At 41.0% G+C, this 22,157-nt stretch overlaps 1 protein-coding gene across 1 annotated transcript; it reads right to left on the bottom strand.

Annotated features, from left to right (window-relative positions):
* Positions 1-551: 551 nt before the first annotated feature.
* On the bottom strand, positions 552-21,665 carry LOC115222487. The gene is given in 5 exon segments (XM_029792716.2): positions 552-3,337; positions 4,981-6,158; positions 6,161-6,770; positions 10,819-21,289; positions 21,558-21,665. Coding segments are annotated over 4 exon segments (14,097 nt in total). The 5' UTR covers positions 21,013-21,289; positions 21,558-21,665; the 3' UTR covers positions 552-1,222.
* Positions 21,666-22,157: the final 492 nt, after the last annotated feature.

The raw sequence follows: 22,157 nt of genomic DNA, 5'->3' as shown, positions 1-22,157 counted from the left end.
ATTTCTTTAGGACAACAACAATAACAAAAACAAAGGTCAAATTCAAAGATCAAAGTGCATGCATAATTTTCTTTGATGTTATATACCTCAAAAATTGTAGAGAATATCTAGTGCATCGCTTTGAGTTATAGTTCTTACATGATTCTTTATTTCTCTTTCCAATTTACTTTCTTCCAAAATGATGGTTAATTATATGTCCATCACTCCTGTTCTATACTTGAGTTCACAGATGAGCAAATTTTAAAAATTGTTTTTCATCAAAAATTACGGTAACTTCCAGCCAATTAAAGCTGTAATAGCTAAAATTGAAGATCAAGTTGATATGTGATTCCCATTTTTCCAGTCATATTTCCAGTCAATCCATAGTTTTCTTTTGGTCAGAATAGGTGAAATGAAGGGGAGAAAGGTAGAAGTTGATAAAAATTGAGAAGTTTTAAAATTGAAAAGTTTGAAGCAAATCAATAATCATAGGTCATAAGTAGTTATTTTTGTCACCATTCCTTAATACTAGTTACATTTAGTATCTACCATTCAATCTGTGGTTCATTTTCGGTTATGAGAGAACCTTTTTTTAAATTTTTTTTATAGTATTAAAAAACAAAGATGAAATTCATACATAATTTTTCTTTTGCTCACTAATTTACAAATCAATCAAAGCTGATTAATTACTTCTGGTTAATAGTGTTCCTATTTTTATCCATCAAAAGATAGAGATTGAAGTTAGAATGAAAAAAAAGCAAAAGCCAAAGGCAAAGGAAAAAGTTGAGGGAAAATTAGAAGTGTGAACGTAAGTTGGAAGTTAAATGAGGTTAATTAGTAGTCCCCTTTAATTACAGTGGCAGAGATTGATGCTAGTAGTCAGAAAACTAAGGTCGAAAGTTAAACAGATAATTTGGAATTAAGTTTGAAAACCAAAATGTCATGCATGGTCACATCTAGTCTAGTTTTGGTTTCACAGAAAGATGAATAATAAGGCAAGTTAAATTTAGGGTTAGTATTAAGGTTAGACTTCAGGTTAAGGGTTAAGATAGAGGTTTTTGTTAAGTTAAGTTAGAGCAGGGTTTATAGCCAGCTTAAGTTTCAGATTCATAACTGTTGTTAGAGTTAGTCATTTACATGCTAGTAGGGAAGTCAATTTCATTTTTTACTTTGTTTTTTTTTTTGAGTCAGTGATCAAGGTTGAGAGTTCAAATCACTGTCAATCTTGTATTAATGTGTGTTTTTATTGTTGACGTGAACGGCGCACCTTGTCTTCCTGTTGTCGGGAATGTCGATGGCGGTTTTGGCGGCGCTGATAGTTTACATCGTTGCTGCCTCCACTAGGGGCAATGCTAGAGCCACCACCACCACCACCACCACCAGTGTGGTCACTATTATGATGAAGGCGACGTTGATGCTGATGGTGCTGTTGTTTGTGAGGACGATGTTGCTGGACATGCTTATCATACTTAACATTGTTAACATCAGCAGCATCAACAACTACTGTAGGACCAGCATCAGTTGTCATAGTTCTATCAGCATCAGCAGCAGCATCAACATCAACACGAGATCGTGGAGGGAGTGGTGGTGGTGTTGGTGAAGCTGATGAAGATGCTGGTTGTTCTTGAGGTGTTGCAGGTGCCGCTTCCACCATGTAACTGCCATGTCTTCTACCATTGCTGTTATCATTGGGGTGATACTGGTAGTCAGTATGACTGCGATGACGCTCTTTGCCCTCTTCATCATTCTCTTCATTGTAATAATCATAATAATCATCATAATCATTGTCAGCATGTGCTTCTGCGTCATCATAGTCATAAAATTCTCCATATTCTGCATCATCATGTTCTCCACCACCTGGCAATGGGGGTACTGCCTGGTCAGTATGACCTATCCGGCCATGCCGAGCAGCATGCATGAGCAGTGCATAGACCTCTCGATGTCCACTTTTCAGTGCAACACGCAGGGGTGTCCGACCGTAGCGGTCAGCACGTGATGGGTCAGCTCCATGCGCAAGCAAAGTGCGCACAACGCCAGCATGTCCCTCTTGTGAGGCTACACACAATGCTGTCGCTCCCTGGCTGCAAGCACGGTCTACAGCAGCACCACGTCTCAATAGCGCGCGCGCCACACCTGCGTGGCCACGCCAAGCGGCTGATTGCAGTGGTGTGCGTTGCTCATTGTCGGCGGCGTCTAAATCTGCACCACCCACATCTGCAAGTAGGCGTACCATGTCAACATGACCTTGCCAGGCAGCCACATGTAATGCAGTTCGTCCTTCTGGGTCAACACCTTCTACGTCAGCGCCATTGGCCAGCAAAAAGGCAGCCATGCGCACACGGTTCTCCAGTGCTAATACATACAATGTTGAGCGGCCATCGGCATCATGGTAATTTGGATCAGCCAAACATCCAGTTCCCAGAATTGAGCCCAATGGTCCGCCACCGCCACCACCAACACTGTAGCTAATGGGTCCACCACATAACCGCTGTTTTCTCTTGATGGGAAGAGGTACAGCAACAGATGTAGTGTTGGCAACGGTGGGGATGGGAGCAGATGCTGCAATAGCAGTGGAAGGAGTAGAGGTGACAGCAGCACTGAAAGCAGAACTAGTAGCAGCAATAAATGCAGAAGGTGTAGAGTCTGCTGCAAAATTGGCAACAGAAGAAGGTATGGCAGAAGCAGAGTTCCGATGTCGAATTCGGGTTGGAGAGCGGTGACGTGGAGGCAGTGGTGGTGGTGAGGGTGAGAAGTTACGGCAGGTATCAGTTTCTTCATCTGCTCCTTGTACTTGTGTTGGTGGTGGTGGTGTCGAATGTGAATGCTGTGAAGGTGACTGTAATTCAGAATCTGGGTCCAGTTGCAAATGTGTCTGTGTGTGTAGTTGTGAGTGTGAGGGTGACTGTGTGGGTGAGTGTGATGGAGAGTGAAGCAACAATGTCTCTGGTGAGTGGAGTGCTCGAGAGTGAGGCTGTGGTTGAGGATTGTAGCCACGGCGCCGGCGCCTGCGAACGCCTAGCTGTGGTGGCAATGGAGGGGATGAAGAAAACGGTTCACCGTCCCCACCTTCTCCTACACCCCCAGTTCCCCCACCAACCAAAATGAGACCACAGCCTCGTTCGGGAGGATAAGGGTGTCCAAGCAGCAAAAGGCTGGCTACAGCTTCGTGGCCTTCCAGGCAGCTGACTCGTAGTGCTGTCTTGCCATCATGTGAACGCTGATCCACACTAGCACCATGTCGTAGCAGACCCTCCACTACAGAGAGATTTCCCTCCTGGGCTGCTAGTATGAGGGCATGGCGACCGTCATTGTCTGTCTCATTCACTTTTGCACCGTGTTCAATCAGTATGTCACAGACCTGCAAATAGATAGAGATATAGATAAATATGTGTAGATGTATATATATGAAATACACTCACAGATACACTCACATGCACATATGTATGTATGAAGCACAGATCAAATATATGAAACAAAAACACTTTGAACAACCCTTCTTCCTCTTCACAAGCATACATAGACATTGGTCTAGCTTCAACCCTATTCACCACCAAGTAACATAGAAACATTCTTTGTCATAAATCTTCAACACTCAGTCTCTAATACCTCTATAATGTTCACATTACACTCTATATTCTAACTTTATTCAGAAATATATATGCATGCTATAAAATCCATTCATTGCATTTTATCTCTTTTACCTGAAGTTCATCAACAACAAAGTCTTTTTATGATCAACTTCTGATTCCTCTACTCTGATGCCTCTATCACTCTCCAAACACTATCAGCTATTTGATCATCTCAGTTTCTGTACATCAAACATCATCATCATCGTTTAACGTCCGTTTTCCATGCTAGCATGGGTTGGACGGTTCAACTGGGGTCTGGAAAGCCAGCAGGCTGCACCAGGCTCCAGTCTGATCTGGCAGTGTTTCTACAGCTGGATGCCCTTCCTAACGCCAACCACTCTGTGAGTGTAGTGGGTGCTTTTTACGTGCCACCGACACAGGTGCCAGGCGAGGCTGGCAATGGCCACGATCGGTTGGTGCTTTTTACGTGCCACCGGCACTGATATCACAACTACATCTTATATAAAGCCATCATCTTAAATAACTTTTTGTATACTACTCCTCTAGGCTTTTATACTTATCCCACACTGATTCTGCAAAATATATATATGTTTCAGTCATGGGACTACGGCCATGCTGGAGCACTGATTTAAGGAATTTTCGTCGAACAAATCAATCCCAGCACTTGTTTTTTAAAGGTAGGTACTTGTTCTGTTGGGAACGTAAACACACTCACACCGGTAGTCAAGCAGTGTTTAAGGATCAAACACAGACACAGAGGCACATACACACACACATACACACACACACACACTCACACACACACACATAACGAGTTTCAGTTTCTGTCTACCAAATAAGACTTTGGTCGACCGAGGCTATAGTGGAAAATACTTGCTCAAGTATACTATCATTAATACTGGTAACTTTTAAAGCTTATATCATACCTCTTAGTTTATAATTAATATATAGTTTGCATATTCTATGGTCTCAATATTCCTGTAGTTAATACCAGGTATCAGTCTTTATAGATACCACCTAAGTCCAAATCATCCCCCAACACCTAACTTATCTACACCAGTTCACAGCCATGACAGACACACTAACACTAAATATGCATAATCTTTTTTCTTACCTAGAAACCTATCCCTAACCAGCCGTCATTGACTCTGTACCTACTGGATTAAGTGATCTCCAACCAAGAAAAAATCACAATACAGTCTCCTAAATATAAAATATACTTACTATTCAATATTCAAGTACTTTAAATTAAGTAAATGGTGGGAGTTCTGACAAATGTAAGTAACAATAGCACCACCAACAGAAACAGCAACAATGACTCAAACAATCAAATCAAAACTGACAATGGCACCACCAACACAAATAGTAGGTGTTAAAATAGAAAAATGAAAAGAATGAGTCAGTCTCTCACCTTTCTATGTCCTTCGTATGCAGCCATGTGTAAAGGAGTCCACCCAGCATTATCTTTATGCATTTCATCCAGTCCTCGCTCCAGTAGAAGCCCCACAACATCTGCATCACCTTGGGCAGCAGCCACGCTCAGCACAGTGCGTCCTTCCCCGTCAATGGCATCAACTGCAGCATTCCAGTAAAGCAACTGACGAACCACACCTGCATGGCCAGCTGCTGCAGCTGCTAGCAGTGGTGTACGTCCAGCTGTGTCGGCAGCATCAACGTCTGCATCCCATTCTAAAAGCAGCTCACATGCTTCTTCGCGACCCTCATGAGCAGCTACCAGCAAAGGAGTGGCACCATCAAGGTCTCTGTGGTCAACAAATGCACCCCGGGCAAGCAGCAATGCTACGACTGCATCATGGTTTTGATGCTGGTATTGCTGTTGCTGTTGCTCTTCTTGTGCCATGCCATTGCTGATGGCAGCAGAGGAAACGTTCTGGGGTGGGTAACTTTGATCATGTCCTTGCTGTTGGCTGAATGCACTTGCTCGTCCTTCCTTTTGTCTCTCTAGTTTGCTTATATCATCCACTATTTCTCCCTCTGTGCCAAGATCATTGTCATTGACAGTGGGGTATTTCTTTTTCCCCCTTGTTCCTGCCTCTAAACCACCCCTTGTACCATCATCATTGTCTTCATCATCATCCCGAATATTTACATTCCCAAGCTGAGTATCAAATTCACACTCATCGGCATCCTGGTTGACTGTTCCAGGAGAAACGAATGCAACAAAACCTGTGCCACAAAGTGAAGCAGCCACAGAGAGGGCAGTTCGGCCATCAGCATCTTCATGGTCTACAGATGCACCAACATCAAGGAGATGTTCTACAATGGAAGCATGTCCCATGTATGCAGCAGCAATGAGAGCAGTTCGTCCCTCGCTGTCGCAGCGGTTCACATCAGCATGATGTGCAAGGAGACAACGGACAGCAGATTCTCGGCCACCCCATGCAGCAGCACGTAATGCTGTTCTTCCACCAGCATCACAACGGTCAACCTGGGCACCAGCAGCTAATAAAGCTTCAACAACACCAGTGTGGCCACCCCAGGCAGCAGAACGGAGAGGTGTCCAGCCATCATTATCAGCTGCATCAGTGAGCTCTGGAGCTTGAGGTGAACCCAGAAGCACTTCCACCACTGCAGATGTCCCTGACGGGCAGCTATATTTAGTGCAGTCTGGCCGTAAACATCTGAAATGCAAGGATTGGCTCCTAGGGCAAGTAGTTCAACAGTAGCTTTAGCATCTCCACGTGCCGAGCATTCATGCAGCATGGCAGAAAGGTCTGCAGCTTCATTTTCTGCATCAGTTGTCCCTATACTTTCCATCGCTTCACCACTGCTGCGAAGTTGGCGAAGTCTCTCCAGAGTTGCATTCAGCCGATGCTCGTATATGAAATCTTCTTCAGCATCATTATTTGCAAGGGAGATGGGATCATCTTCTACTTTTGCTTCATCTTCTATATCACAAGGTACATTGACATTGGTGGCAGTGGTGGGACTAATATTGGTGCAGGCGAGGTTGTTTTTGCTATCGCTGACACCACTGAAACCATCATCATCAACATCATCATTATCATCATTGTTGTTGTTGTTGTCACGATTACGAATGGATGATATAGTCGGGGTTGCTAAGGTGGGTGATTGGGAAGTTGGTGCCACTGTGCTAGGTATTTCATCTAGGACAACACTGTGAGGAGAGCTTTCACTTTGGCTGTGAGGTGACATGCTTACATTACTGGAGCGATGGTGCTTGTGATCATGATTGTTGGTGGAGTGTTTGATACAGGTTTTTCATACTGAAAAAGAAAAGAGAATATTGCAGGAGTGTGCACACTTATATACCATTGTTCTCTGTCTGTCTGTCTGTATGTATGTATGTATGTACATATGGAGAATCTTTGGATCTCATCTATGAACTATATACATACACACACACACACATATATATATGCATATGTATATGTGTATATATATATATATATATATATATATATATAAAATATTATTCGAGACAAAACCACTATTTTGCAAAATAGTGGTTTTGTCTCGAATAATATTTTATAATATTTTACTATAAAATCGATTTAATCCTAAATCTGATTTTTTCCCTGTAAATTTGGATTTATTCCCTAATATTTATTATTTATATATATATATATATATATATATATATATATATATAGTCAATAAGACATATATCAGAAAAGAAGCGGTACTGGATATTAACAGTTATCACCAAGCTAATATGGCAGTCCAGAAATATAGGACGAATGCTGCTGCCGATTAGCTCCAAAAGGCTATCGCCTCTAGCTAGCTATGTGACTCATGAACCTGTGTCCACTGAATTTAGGTAAATAATCCTTCAAACAGATGGTCGGTAGCGATGCTTGCTGGGTTCGGCCGCTCTACATTGATAAGGGGTAAATACCCTGAAACTAGTCTGCAGATACCTGACCAGCAAGGGGAAGTGGCTGACCTCCCCTGTTCAAATGTTTGTGTGTCACATAGCTAGCTAGAGGTGATGGCCTCTTGGAGCTAATCAACGGCAGCATTTGTCCTATATTTCTGGACTGCCATATTAGCTTGGCAATAACTATTAATATTATATATATATAATTAATTAATTATCTGTAGGGTTCATTAGAATCAAGGTATTTTAATATTAAGAACACTAAGTAAGGGATGAGATCTTCACATCTGTGTATATACCATATATAAACATGCTTGCATATACCCATGCATATATGGACATATTCATACACTTACATATACTTGTATATGAACACATCAATATACACAAACATATAGATATACATGTACATTAAATTATATACCCATGCATACCAACATGCTGTTTCATGATCCAATGTAAGTTCCAGATTGAACATGAAGAAGGTTCCGGGTGAAGTGTTTACACAAAGAAAGAGCATAGATGAATTAAAGATTCACTACAGCTCTTTCAGATGTATTTTTTTTATTGATGAATAATTTGATTACATCATGAAAAAATAAACGTTTTCTTCAGGTGAATTAAAATATAAAATTTGGTTCAGAGAAAAAATATTAAGATGTGGAATATAAACTGACTCTCTCATTTTGGCATCAACAAAGAAAATGAAAACACATTGAGGTTTAGCCAGATTTCATAGGCCTATGGTTGATAAAGCAATCAATGGACAGTGTCACATTAAATAATTTCTTTAAATAGATGGTCAGAGATAAGAGATAAGAGGAAGACAGAGAGAAAGAAATAGGGAGGAGGAGAAAGTAAGAGAGGCTAGATTAAGGGTTATCAGCATAGTGTAGTCAAGACACATTTCCTGATGTTGAAAGAGAAATTACTGCTAACCTATAGACCATCAAACAAGAACATTTATGATAACATGTACTTATATTCACTCATACAATTCAAAGCATCCAGAAGATTCAGCAGGGCTTTGGCAATGATGCCATGGGAAACATTCAGATAAAGGAGTTGTACAGCTGTTTCAAACATGGCTGTGCTTCATTGAAGAGTGAGGCTCATTCAGACAGGCCATCCACAAGCCCAAACGAGGATGTGATTGAGAAGGTTCAGCAAATAGTCATGGAAGACTGTCACATAACAACCCAAGAAACTGCTCATAAAGTGAGAATAAGCACTCAGTCAGTGTGTTCCATTTCAATGGAGAATTTGTGTATGCAGAGGGTGCTGGACTGTGCAAAACCATGATCCAGACTTCATGAAGACTATCATCATTGGTGATGAGACATGGATTTATGGTCTCTGGTCAATGGGTTCAGTCATCTTGCATGTAAACAAAAATCTGATGAGCATGCACAACACATCTGTGCTCTAGGTGTAACTGTTGGGAACTGAGGTGGCCTACTGGCACAAAAATTTTCATGCATGTGTAGGAAGGGTGGCATCACCTTCCATCCAAAGGACTTTGCCTCACGGCATTAGTTTTGGCAGGTAAAAATAAAGTCAAATACTTTTTGAATGCACCTCATATATATGTACCCTTGTTTTGACATCATGTAATGATTGTAAATGTAAATCACCTTAATACAAGCATTGTTGTTTGCTTTCATGTTTCTGTAGAAAAATATGTTTGGTCATGGTAAAAGGTGAGGGTTCGTGACAGGGAGGACATCGAGTTTTAGAAAAATTTACTTCAACAAATTCAATCTGATCCATGAAAGCATTGGAAAGTAGACATTAAATGATGATGATAATATTTTTTATTCTTTTACTTGTTTCAGTCATTTGACTGGGGCCTTGATGAGGCACCACCTTGAAGGGTTTTAGCTGAATGAATTGATGTCAGTACTTATCTGGTACTTATCCTATCAGTCCCTTGCTGAACCAGTAGGTTTCAGAGACATAAACAAACCAATATCAATTGTCAAGCAACTGTGGGGGACAAACACAAATAAAAACACACACATCGGTATGTATATATATATATATATCATTGTCGTCATCATCATCGTTTAACATTTGCTTTCTATGCTGGCATAGGTTGGATGGTTTGACTGAGAACTGATAAAACAGGAGGCTGCATTAGGCTCCAATCTGATTTGGCAAAGTTTCTACAGCTAGATGATCTTCCTAATGCCAACCACTCTGAGAGTATAGTGGATGCTTTTATGTGCCACCAGTAGAGAAGCCAGTTAGGCAGCACTGGCATCGACCATACTCAAAATGGTGCTTTTTACATCCCACTGTCACAAGTGCCAGTCAGGTGGCACTGGCATTACCCACACTCAAATGATGTGTTTTACATGTCACTGGCATAGGTGCCAGTCAGGCAGCACTGGTGTCGGTCATGCTCATATGGTACATTTTACATGCCACCAGCATGGGTGCAAGTCACTCAGTTCAACAGATCTTCACAAGCACAGCATATTGCCCAACGATTAAAGGGTGCTTTTTCAAATGGGCCAGTTATGCGACACTGGCATTGGCCATAACTACAGTCTCATTTGACATGCTGGGTCTGCTCAAGCATGGCATATCTCCAAAGGTGTTGGTCACTTGTCATTGCCTTACAATTCTACACACACACACACATACACACACACACACACACACACACATATATACATATACATTTATATATACATGCACATACACATACATATATATAAATACATACACACACAAACACACATATATAATGGGTTTCTTTCAGTTTCCTTCTACTAAATCCACTCACAAGGCTGGACATTTAGTAGAAGACACTTGCCTAAGGTGCCTTGCAGTGAGGCTGAACTCAAAACCATGTGATTGGAAAGTTAACTTCTTACCACATAGCCACACCTGTGCTTATATATATATATATATATGTAGTTTTTATTTTATAATTTTAAAAAGTTTGTAAACCAAAAAATAATTAGCTTTGAAAACAATGTAAAAGTAGTTGGAATCTAATATACAATTTATAAGCAAATATTGATTTCAAATTTTGGCACAAGGCCAAACAATTTTGGGGTGGGTATAAATCAATTACATCAACCCCAAAAGATGAAATGCAATGTTGACCTTGGCAAAATTTGAACTCAGAATGTGAAGACAGGTGAAATGTTACTAAGCATTTTAGTTAGTGTGCTAATGATTCTACCAGCTGATTGCCTTGTTATAAGCAAATATTATAAACAATTTACAACAAATTGAAAAGGACAAGAAGAAGAGAAGGAAAACAAGATGGTATTGAATATGAAATAACAACAGATCTTCAAGTTCAAAGAGAGGAATGTTACACATAAAGGGACTGCCTCATACATAAGTATGGAAATGAAAATTTTTGCTTACCTTTCCAGGAATTTTTCCATTTTCTTGATGATCTCCAGCATAGTGTACAGGTCTGTTGGATAATTTCTGAAAACTACCTGCATCAATTCTGATATCGGATCTTCCTTTGGTAGAGGTGACATCGTTGATGGCTTCATCAATAACAGCTGCACATGTGGCATCATCATCCATGTAATGACTGTCATTGAAAGGTGTGTCACTATCAAGGTAATGAGTCCTGTGTTCGATGTCAACAGTCCTATCAGTACAGGTATTTTTGTTGTCGTCACTATGATAGTGAGTCTCAACTGCAAAATGAGTTGCAACATGATTGCAGGAGCAGTGGTCAAAGTCACTGTCAGATGTGTTGTCAGGGGTAGACCTTGTGGCTGTTGCTCCTGCATCTACGAGAAGATGCAGCAATCTCTGGTCTGCTGGAATTCCTATTCGTAAACAGTTTTCCAGGTTGATACCTGATGCAAGCAGCCAGAGCACAAGATGCTCATGGTGAGTCATGTGACCCTGCAATGAATTTGGTTGCTGTTGTAATTGTTGGGTGTAATGTTGGTGTTGATGTTGATATTGTTGCTTGAGGTGTAGAAGGCGGTGTTGTTTTGATGTAGTTATTGCTGTCGGTTTTGGTTTGGCTTCTGCAATAGTAGTTGTCATAGGACTTGCAGTGGTAAGGATTCCCTTATGGACGGATGGGGAAATAATGTCATGACAAGGTGGGGGTGGGGCAAGAACAGTATCGGCTGTATTAGCAGAGGTTGAACCCTGTCCAGCTAGCATGCTGGTAGTTTGATTCAGCAGGTATGGGAGAGAGGTCGTTGCAGTGGCTGTAACAGTGTTGGTGGTGGTGACCATTGGAGAACGTGCAACACCACTGGTGGAAACATTTACTGTTGTTGTTGTTGATGTTGTTGCCATTCCCAAAGGAGGAAACTTGGCTTGAACAAGATGCCAGCCAAGTTCCTGCACCTCGGCTGCAGTAAGCCAACCACGATTATGACCACAACTCCGGGCTGATTGATGGTATTGTCCTACATCTGTCTTTCTCCAACATCTGCTACCATTAATATTTTTAACTAACTGGCCATTGTTTGGCACCAGAGACGGACATTTACTAGGAATCATGAGTGATGTTGAAGCCATCATGGCCAGAGCAAGTGCTCCATGACCTTCACCAGCTGAACACAGAAACCTTGGTGTGCAGTGTTTCACATCAAGAAGCCATTCAGCAAAGCTGTGATGGAAAAAGATGCATGCTGGTGAACTTTCATATAACTGTGCTGAGGAGAGATGCTGATTGGATTTATTACTTTGACATAAAGGGACGTGATGGTGTTGGTCAGGGTGGTATTGCTTTTGGTGATTTTGATGATATTGTTGCTGTTGTACTTCATGGTAGTGGTGTTGTCGTCGATGTGGAGCAGCCATCACTGATGATGTTAGCCTTCTACTTTCTCCTCTTCTATTACTTTCTCCTAATCTTCCCATACCTCTTCCAGCTCCTCTACCATTTAATTCTCCCACTCCAGCTTCTTCTCCCCGTGACGATACAACCACCTCCCCCAATCTACCTTCTCTATCTCCTCTCGCTACAGCTGCTCTCCAATCTCCTCTTATTACTGACCCAGACAAAGAGCCAAGACTAGATGATACTTGACCATCACTGTTGAAAGTCAGATTTAGATTGAGTGCTGACCATGATGACCATGGTGAAGACCAGAAACTCGATGATGAAGGCAATTTGCTGAAATGCTGACAACAATGACAATGCTGATAGCTCTTGCGATGATTATGATGACAAGGATGATAACTGTAATGATTGTGACAATAATGATGACTAGGAGATGCTGTCGGCACAGAAGTAGCAGGTCTTGTAGTAGTAGTATTGGTAGTGCTGAAGCAAGGTGCAATGTTAGAACAAGCACATGAAGAACAAGAATGATGAGAACAAAAATTGCAGAAGGGTTGGCAGGAGGTAGTAGAATAACTAGAGTAAGAGGGAATAGTTACGGCATCAGTGGTGGTAGACTTTGGCATATGACTTGCCATTTGAGCAAGAGGAAGTTTGGTGTCACCATGCCCAGATTCCTTCAAACTTGGCTCCTCATCTTCAAGGCTGTCTATACCTCTTAGATGGGTATGGACGGTATTGGGTGGTATGTGATCATGCCCATTCTCTTCTTGGACACCAACACTTCTGAGCTTAGCAAAGCTAGGTTCTGTATGGCTATGCTTCACATTTTCCAGATTGCCAATCTCTGCTGGCTGAGTGATTCTAGGTTCCTTGCGGTCACGCCCAACATCCTCCAAACTGCCAAGTCTCCTTAACTGGGCAGCACGAGATTTTAAGAGTCCACGCCCACATTCTGCCAAACCAGTTCGGCCTACCATTCTGGTGGGCCAAGGCTCTAGGCCACGATGCCCATTTTCTTCTAGACTGCCAGTGGATCCCCGCACCTGTTGATGTATGACTTCTTGCAGAACATCTACACTACCCTCTTCTCCCACACGAATACCAACAAGCAGACGAGACAATGAAGCAAGCCGACGCTCAAAGTCATGGCGAGTGAGATGGGCATCACGTACAACAGCACACAAATAGAGCTGGTCAATGGTGAGAGGTCGTGCTGCAGCAGCAGCAGCTGCAAGTACAGCATCAAGCAGAGGGCGTGCTTCAGCAAAGCGACGTGGAGCATGGGCAAAGCGACGCTGGCAGAGCCACAGGTAGAGGCCATTAAGTGTAGGTGGAATGTGTCGCACTTCAGCCAGACTCACTGAGCCATCGGCAACTCCATCAAGCACTGTCTCTAGGTACAGCATGCAGCCATTGCTCTTGATGTGTAGTTGGTTGAGTGTGTGTGCCGCCTGCCGGCTGAGATGGCGCCGTAAAGCTGGCTCAGCATCTAACCGGCACAGGATGTATCGCTGAACATCACGCACTACATGTGAGCGGCGGAGATCGTCGAGTGCAATACGACGTAGACCAGAACCAGCAAAGAGTTTTGTCACAGGTTTGCAATGCTCACGTGCTGAGCAAAGAAGGAATAACCAATCGGGAAACAGTGATCGTGTGGCAGCTAGTAGCTCAGCAATTGTACTAATAGTTTGATTGGGTGTAGGTATTGTTGTTGAAGGAGAAGCCTGAATTCCGGGCATTGGAGGTGTGGATGACGTAGCTGTGCTTTCTGTAGTTTGTTGTTTTGAGATTGGTTTTTGAATCCCAGGCACAGTATATGTTGCTGTTGTTTTAGTTGTTGTTTGTGATGATGAGATTTGAATACCAGGGGCAACAGGTGGAGAGGCTGTTCTTTTTGTTTTTCTTGTCTTTTCTGGTGTTACTGATGTTGGGTTTTGAATCCTGGTCACTGATGGAGATGATGCTGTCTTTGCTGCAGAAGTTCGAATTCTAGAAGCAGAAGGAGAAGCTGTTTTTGATTTTGTCTGTGTTTCTGAAGTTGACACTCGAGTCCCGCTACTTTTTGATGTTTTTCCTGGTGTTGAAGTTGTGCTTTGAATCCTGGATAAAACAGATGTTGTTTTGCCTTTTGATTCTGAGGTTGATGTTCGAATCCCAGATAAGTAGTGTTGACGTTGTTGTCGCCGAGAAGGGCTACCCTTTGTTCCTGTTTCTGCTTCTTTGTTGTTGTCATTCTGATGAGAATAATTCACTGCTTGACCTGAACTTGGCCTTTGTAAATGGTGTTGCTGCTGTTGTTTTTGTTGTTTTTCTTGTTGGTGGTAAGGGCTTGTCTCTGATTTTTCTTCATCATGATTTACCAACTGACTCATGTTGGATTTATGAAGATGATGGTGCTGCTGTTGCTTTTCCCCATCTCCATCTCTATAACAATAATAATAATAGTCTTCATCATCATCATCATCATCATCATCATTATCATCATCATGACAATAATAACTATCGTCTTCATCGTTTTCTGCCATCAGTAAATGTTTTGCTTTGAACTTACCTGTCTTCAGTTTTTTCATGTCTTCATCTTCTGCTTTCTTCTGTTCCTCATTATGATAATAACAATAATAATCATCATTTTCATCAAAATCTTCATCCTCTTTTGCATTTAGCAAATGCTTAGGTTTCTCCTTGTTCACAGCCAGACTTTTCTTTTTCTTTTCATCTTCTATCATCTTTTTCTCTTCTTCATCATGATATTTATAGTGAGAATACTCATCAACTTCATCATCATAATCATATTTTGCATTTGGCAAACGCTTCACTTTGTCTTGGCCCAATTTTAGATTTTGCTTTTTCTTATTTTCTTGATCTTCTGCTTTCTTTATTTCTTCTTTTTTCTTACTATCATAATAATAATCATCATTATCATCATCATAACCATCTTTTGCAATTGGCAAATGCTTTACTTTGTCCTGGTAAATCTTCAGCATTTGCTTTTTTTTCTTAACTTCTAATTCCTCCAGCCTTTTTATTTTATCCTTCTTATTTTCATCCTCCAAATAATAATAATTGTCATCATCATTATAATCATCTTTTACATTTGCCAAACATTTCACTTTGTCCCGGTCAATTTGCAACTTCAGTTTTCTTTTCTTTTCTTCTTTCTCTATCTTCTTATCCTCTTCTGCTCTCTTCATCCTAACATCATCCACATCATCATCAACATCCTCATCATCATCAATATCGTCATCATAATAATAATCACAATAATCGTTATAATAATCATTATACTCATCCACATTTAGCAAATGTTTTGATTTATCCTCCACAGTCTTCTGCTTTTTCTCATCTTTAGTCTTCTTTCCATTATCATCCTCTTCCTCATCATCATCACCATCATCATCGTCATCATCATAACCACCACTATAATTCCCATAATCATTCCATGTCTTTCCTTTCTGTTTCTTTTTTTTATCGTCTACTTCTGTCTTCTTCCCATCATCATACAAATAATCATTATTATAATCATGATCACCTTTACTATCATCATAGTAATCTTGTACTTTTGTCAAGCATTTCGTCTTATTTGCTAACATAATTAGCTTCCTATTAATTTCGTCTTCTTCTTCTTCCTCTGTTTTTTTCCTATCTTTTTTCTTACGAACATAATAATAATCTTCACCCTTACGATCATCATAATCTTTCTCTAAATTCTGTAAATATTTTGCTTTATGATCTACCATTTTCAGTCTCTTCTTTTTCATCTTTTCTGTTCTATTCTTAGAGTCATTATCAACAACATTATCATCATGATCATCATCATGATCACGATCATCATCATCATCACCACCACTATCGCCACCATCATCATCACCATCTCCAAAATTTTCACTTTTATAAACATCATAATCACTTTCTACATTCTTCAAACATTTCACTTTATGCTCATCCTTTCTAAAGTTTTTCATTTCCTCCTCTCTCTCAGTTTTTTCTTTCTTCCAACTTCCATCATAATAATAATTCTCACCTTTATAATCATCATAGTCATTCTCTATGTTCTGCAAACATTTTGTTTTATGATCCACCATCTTCAATTTCTCTTTCTTTTTCTCTTCTAATTTCTTTTTATCATTATAAACATCAAAACCTTCAACCTTACAATCAGCATAATTATCCTCTAATTTTACTAAATGTTTCGCTTTATTATCCACTAGTGCTACTTTCTTTTTGTTCTCTTCGGTCTTCTTTCTACTATCAACGAAATAACTATCCTCACCCTTATAAGCATCATATTCGTTCTCTAAATTTTGAAATTGTTTCACTTTATCCTCTACCATCTTTACATCATCGTTAATGTTTTCATCTTTTACAACTACTATCTTCTCTTTTTCAAGATCATTACCACCACCACCACCACCACCACCACCACCAACACCATCACCATAATAATTATTATCACCATTACCATGATGACAATTGCCACAATAATGATGATGACTATAAGAACAATGGTGATGATGATGATGATGATGATAATGATGATTAGGGTCATCACAAGAATGTTTGCCCCCTTCCACTACAACACCAATGTTGGTGTTAGTTTGGTGATGGCAATTTCCATGTTTGTGATGGGGATAATGATGATGAGGATGATGATGCTGATGAGGAGGACAACGACGATGACGACGATGATGATTACAGTTGCCGTGGTGTTGACAACAGCTGTTGTTACTCTGCCCCAGCTGCTGTTGACGGTGATGATGTTGTTGGCCTTGCAAACTGTTATCTCTAACATGGTCCCTGTCATCATCAACAACACTAACGCTAGCATCGTCGGGAGGTGCTAACCAACCAGGACGCAAGAAAGATTCATCAAGTGCATCGACAACCAAGAGGAGGCTATGTGGCGGTGGTGATACAACTGTGGAAAGTGGTAACAGCACAAGACGGCGGAATGCCTCAACTGCATCACTCTCAATCGTTTCTGCTCGAAGGTAGGCAGCAGTTGGCAATATGCTCTGGTCCCTGTCACTGTTGCTGGAATTGTTGTTAGAATGAACTGCCAGACAACTTCCACTACAGCAATTACGACAAGTTTTACTACTACTACTACTGCATTTTTTCTTAATGTTTTCCCTCCTTGGGCTCAGTCCTGTATTGTTTTCCATCTTTTTATTCTTATCTTCCTTGTTTAACTCCATTTTCTCTTCCAATGCTGTCAATGTTGTCACCGCTATATTGTCAGAATTATGGGGAGGCACCTTAGATGTCGTAATAGGATTAAGAACATCCTCATCATTTTGGTGATGTTGGCGGTCATTGTTGTCGTCTTCAAGCACTTGTTCCTCAACTTTTTTTTTCTTTTCCTGTTCTTTCTCCTTCACTTGCAGTTTTTCCTTCTTTTCATTCACTTCTTTCTTTACTTGTACTTTGTCCTTCTTTATCTTTTTCTTCTCCAGTTCGGTCTCTTTCTTCAACTGCTGCTTGTCTCTCTTTATCTTTTTCTTATCTTCCTGTTCTATTTCTTTCTTCAAATGCAACTTATCCCTCTTCTCCATTTCTTTCTTTTTTTCTTCTTGTACCTTGATTTTCTTTCCAGGCGCCTCTTTTGCTGCCAATGCTAACACCTCATGTGATGAATCTTGTGTTGGTGGCATCAAAACATCTTTTGTCTGAACTTGATCCACACCAGTGTTAACCATTCCTTTCACAGTCTTACTATTACCTAACTTCTCATTCTTGACATTACTCTCACTCTTGCCTGTCATCCAATGGCTGTTGTTTTGGCCATGTCCATTCTTCCGTGTCACACACAACCCGAGAGCAGCAAAATCATTGGCTCTAGATGTTTCTTCAAACCCTACTCCAGTATTAACCTCAACCCCAGCAGCTTGATCGTCATAATCATGTCTATTCTCCAAAACAAAATAATCTCTTGTCCCAAATAACAACTCATCATCATCATCTTCTACTTCTTTTTTGTCTGCTGCTTGTTGCTGTTGTTCATGTTCTCCAAGCCCATATTGTGCCATTGGGGCTGTCATTTCCATTTGTTTATTTTTATTTCTTGTTGCTATGGTGACTGATTCTTCATTTCCATCGTCATCATCTCTATCTTCATCTCTGTGACAACAGTGATTGGCAACATTTTGATCAACATGTTTTTCTACTTTTTCCTCTTCACCGTTGTCATCATCATCATTCACATTATGACTGCAGTAATAATATTCATCATCATGGTTTCCATCATTGTTACTGTCATCACCACCATTGTCATCACCATTGTCATTTTTGTTGCTATAGCAACAAAATCCACAACCAGTACTATAACAATTATAACTACTACAACCACCACCATCACCACAACAACAACTACTACATCCACTGGCACAACATGTTACCTTGTCATCAATTTCTGCCATGGCATGTTCAAGAAACTCAGCATAGCCCTCAATCAGGTTAGATCTCCTGATCTGCTCGACGACATTCAACACAAAGCCTGAGAGCGACAGTGTGCGTGCATCATGTGCTTGGCAGAAGTGATAAGCAAGCACACGCCTGTTTAAGGCATGCTGCCTTTTCATTTTGCCCTCCTCTGGTGGGGCCACAGACCCTGTCACTAGGGGAGACGATGCAGCTGCTGGGCCTGCTAAGGTGGTGCGGACCGTTGTTGGTGGCACTGGTGGGGACAGCGCAGAAGTAGCGGCAGTAGTATTGACAAGAGGTTCATGCCACACATTCAGTGGAAGGGGTGAGGAAACAGTAGAAGGCTGTGGTAGTACTGGTGTGGACAGTGATGCTCCTGGTAGTGGTGGTGGTGAATCCTGCAGTGAATTCAGGTTGGTCATATCATCATCAACATCATCACCATCACCAACACCATCATCATCATTATCGTCATCATCATTATTGTTGTTGTTGTTGTTGTTGTTGTTGTTATCATTGTTGTTGTTGGTCGTGGTGGTAGTGTTGTTATAACAACGCCAGCGCCGACAGCAGCAGCAACGTGAAGGCACACATGACCTGTGAGGGCGAGGATGAGCATGCGCGTGAGTGTGAGACTGAGATTGCACATGAGACTGAGACTGAATGTGAGGCTTGGGTTGAGTGTGAGTTTGAGTTTGAGCATGATAAGGGTGACTGTGGGGTTGAGTTTGTGTGTGAGGTTGAGTGTGAATTGCATTATTTATGGTGTTGGATTCAGTGGAAGTAACAGTGGTTACTTTCACTGAGGACTTGGAGTCATCTGCTGGTGATGTGGTGTTCATAATAACACCATCGTTATTCCTTCCTGGTGTAGCATTTATACTGAGTTCATCATTGTTGTTTGTTGAATTAGTGGTGTTCACAGTAGGATTATTGTTCTTTGGTGAAGTTGTGGCACTCATGCTGACCTCATCATCATTGTTGTTTGCTGCCGTGGTGTTCATGCAAAGATTAATGTTTTTGGGGTATGATGTAGTTTTCACGCTTAGGTCATCATTGTTGTTTGGTGATGTGACGTTCATGCTAATGTCATCGTTATTTTTTGGTGATGTTGTGAGCTTCATGCTGTGATCATAGTTGTTGTTTGTTGATGTGGTGTTCATGCTGAGCTCATCATCACCACCTGTTGTTGTCTTTGCAGCCGCATCAGCTGAGACACAGACAAAGGTAGGGACACAACTGGGATTGAAACGTCCTCCTCCACCTCCACTACTTCCATCTCTTCTTCCTTCTTTCCCTTCTCCTCGCTGCTGTTGTCGCCATCCTGGCCCTTCTTCTGTTCCTTTTCCACAAACTCCACTGCTACCATCAGTGGCTAAATTTGAAACTGTGATGCGGTGGCCATCTCTGTCTTTGTCAATTCCACAACTGACATCACCATAGCCACCACTGCTATCACCTGGATTTGAAACAGGAATCCCAGTACCTGTTTCTTTATTTCTACTTGGTCCAGTTCCGCTATCACCATCAGGGGAGCTGAATCCAACACCCGATCGAATCCCAGGACCACGGATAACACCTCCACCAGCAACTGTGATACGGCTATCCTTATTTCTTGTGGATCCAGTACCACTGTCTTCATCGTTAGAGCCAAATCCAGGATGACAAATGACATTACCAACACCTCCAACAATGGGACCAGAATTTGAAACTGTGACCTGAGTATCTCTATCTTTACATCTACTGTTTCCAATACCACTATCACCATCATTGGAACCAAACCTAGCACTGGAGCCACCCCCAACAGCAACATTAACAACACCTGGTCTGGTCCCAGAAACACAAGCAACAGAACTACTTAAAGGTGGATTTGAAACTGCAACCCGTCCATGCCTGTCTCTATCTCTGTCTCGAGTGGATCCAATACCACTATCACCATCATTAGAGCCAAATCCGACACCAGGTCTGATCCCAGAACCATAAACAACACCACCAATACCAACATTGCTTACAGTAGAGTTTGAAACCATGACCCAGCCATCTCGGTCTCTGCCACTATCACTGTTCGATCCTGTAGCTGTTGTGGCACCACCAGCTGGCCACACCAGTTCACAGAGCAGTGCAGACTTTCCACACCCAGCTCCCCCAGTAACTAACACACCACCTCCTGGGGCAGCTGCCGCTGCTGTTGTCAGGGCATGTTCTCCTCCTGGATGGTGCACAGATTCAATTTCATTGTTACTATGGGCAACTACAACAGATGAAGAAGATATTGCCCCTTCATGGCGTTCAAGTGAGCTGAGGATCTTTGCATAGGCCCATTCACGCCCATAGAAGCGCTTACCTTGGAGAAGGCAATGAGACATATTTGTTGTATATGTATGTACAAATATATATATATATGGTGAAGAAGTGAGAAAGTGGGAGGGGATATGTGTAAGAGTGTGTGTGTGTTGTTAGAGTGATACATATATCTTGTGTTGGTATGTATATGTGCATGAAAAAAAAAACAGTTGGTCAGTGTGCAGAGTTAATTTTAGAGTGGATCATGTCTCACTTCAAGAGTTTTACAGTCTGGTAAAAAGTGTTTGTTGAGCATAAAAAAAAGAGTTAAAACCCAGATATTGTTTTGAAAGTTCACACCTGCAAACAAAAGAAAAAAAAAAGTTGATCTTAAAGATGAGAAACTAGAGATCAGATCTCAAAGATTACAATGGGTCATGTTACTACAAAAGAAAAATAAATTACATATCTAGGAAAAGGAAAATATTGATCCTTAAGAAAGATAAACTTGAGTGTGTTTCAAAGAATTACATTTTAATCATTTCAATTCACATACTTAAAGGAAGGAGAGAGAGAGAGAGAGAGAGAGAGAGAGAGAGAGAGAGAGAGAAGTATGGAAAAGGCTCACCTGTAAAAAGTGGGAAAAGTAACTATGATCAGAGTAGGTTGTGAGAAAGCTCACATTTTGCCTTGAGCATGAAATTGGTCATACCTCGTTCCAAAAGGGTTTCACACCCTGTAAAAAAATAATATAAGAAAAATAAATAAACCAAAAACTGGGTAACCATTAGTCAATATAATAAATGGAAAAAATATAAAAATACATGATCCCACATAAAATAATCTCCTTAAACTAATCATGCTTAATATGGAGCTGTATTTTTAAAAATGCGTGTACGAGGTGTGTTCATTAAAGATTTCCCCTGATTCACTTCCAGTTATTGCAAGAAATGGAACTTGTACAAGTATAATCATACATGTCTTTACATGTCACATTGTAAATTGCAGCTTTCCACAAATATTCATTTGTCTTTTATGGCTGCTGAAGTGGACTAGGGTGTTATAATGGAGGCAGTTGAATACAGATCGGTGATCAGGTTCTTATACTTGAAAGGTTGTACACCAAAAGAGACTTTCGGTGAGATCAAAAAAGTTTATAGAGATGATGCATCATCATATGACATAGTCAAGTACTGGAATCGCCAGTTCAAATGTGGTCAGACCTCAG

The sequence above is a fragment of the Octopus sinensis genome, linkage group LG20 (assembly GCF_006345805.1).
Source record: "Octopus sinensis linkage group LG20, ASM634580v1, whole genome shotgun sequence".
NCBI classification, from domain to species: Eukaryota; Metazoa; Mollusca; class Cephalopoda; order Octopoda; family Octopodidae; genus Octopus; species Octopus sinensis.
This window is presented reverse-complemented; position numbering and strand designations above follow the sequence as displayed.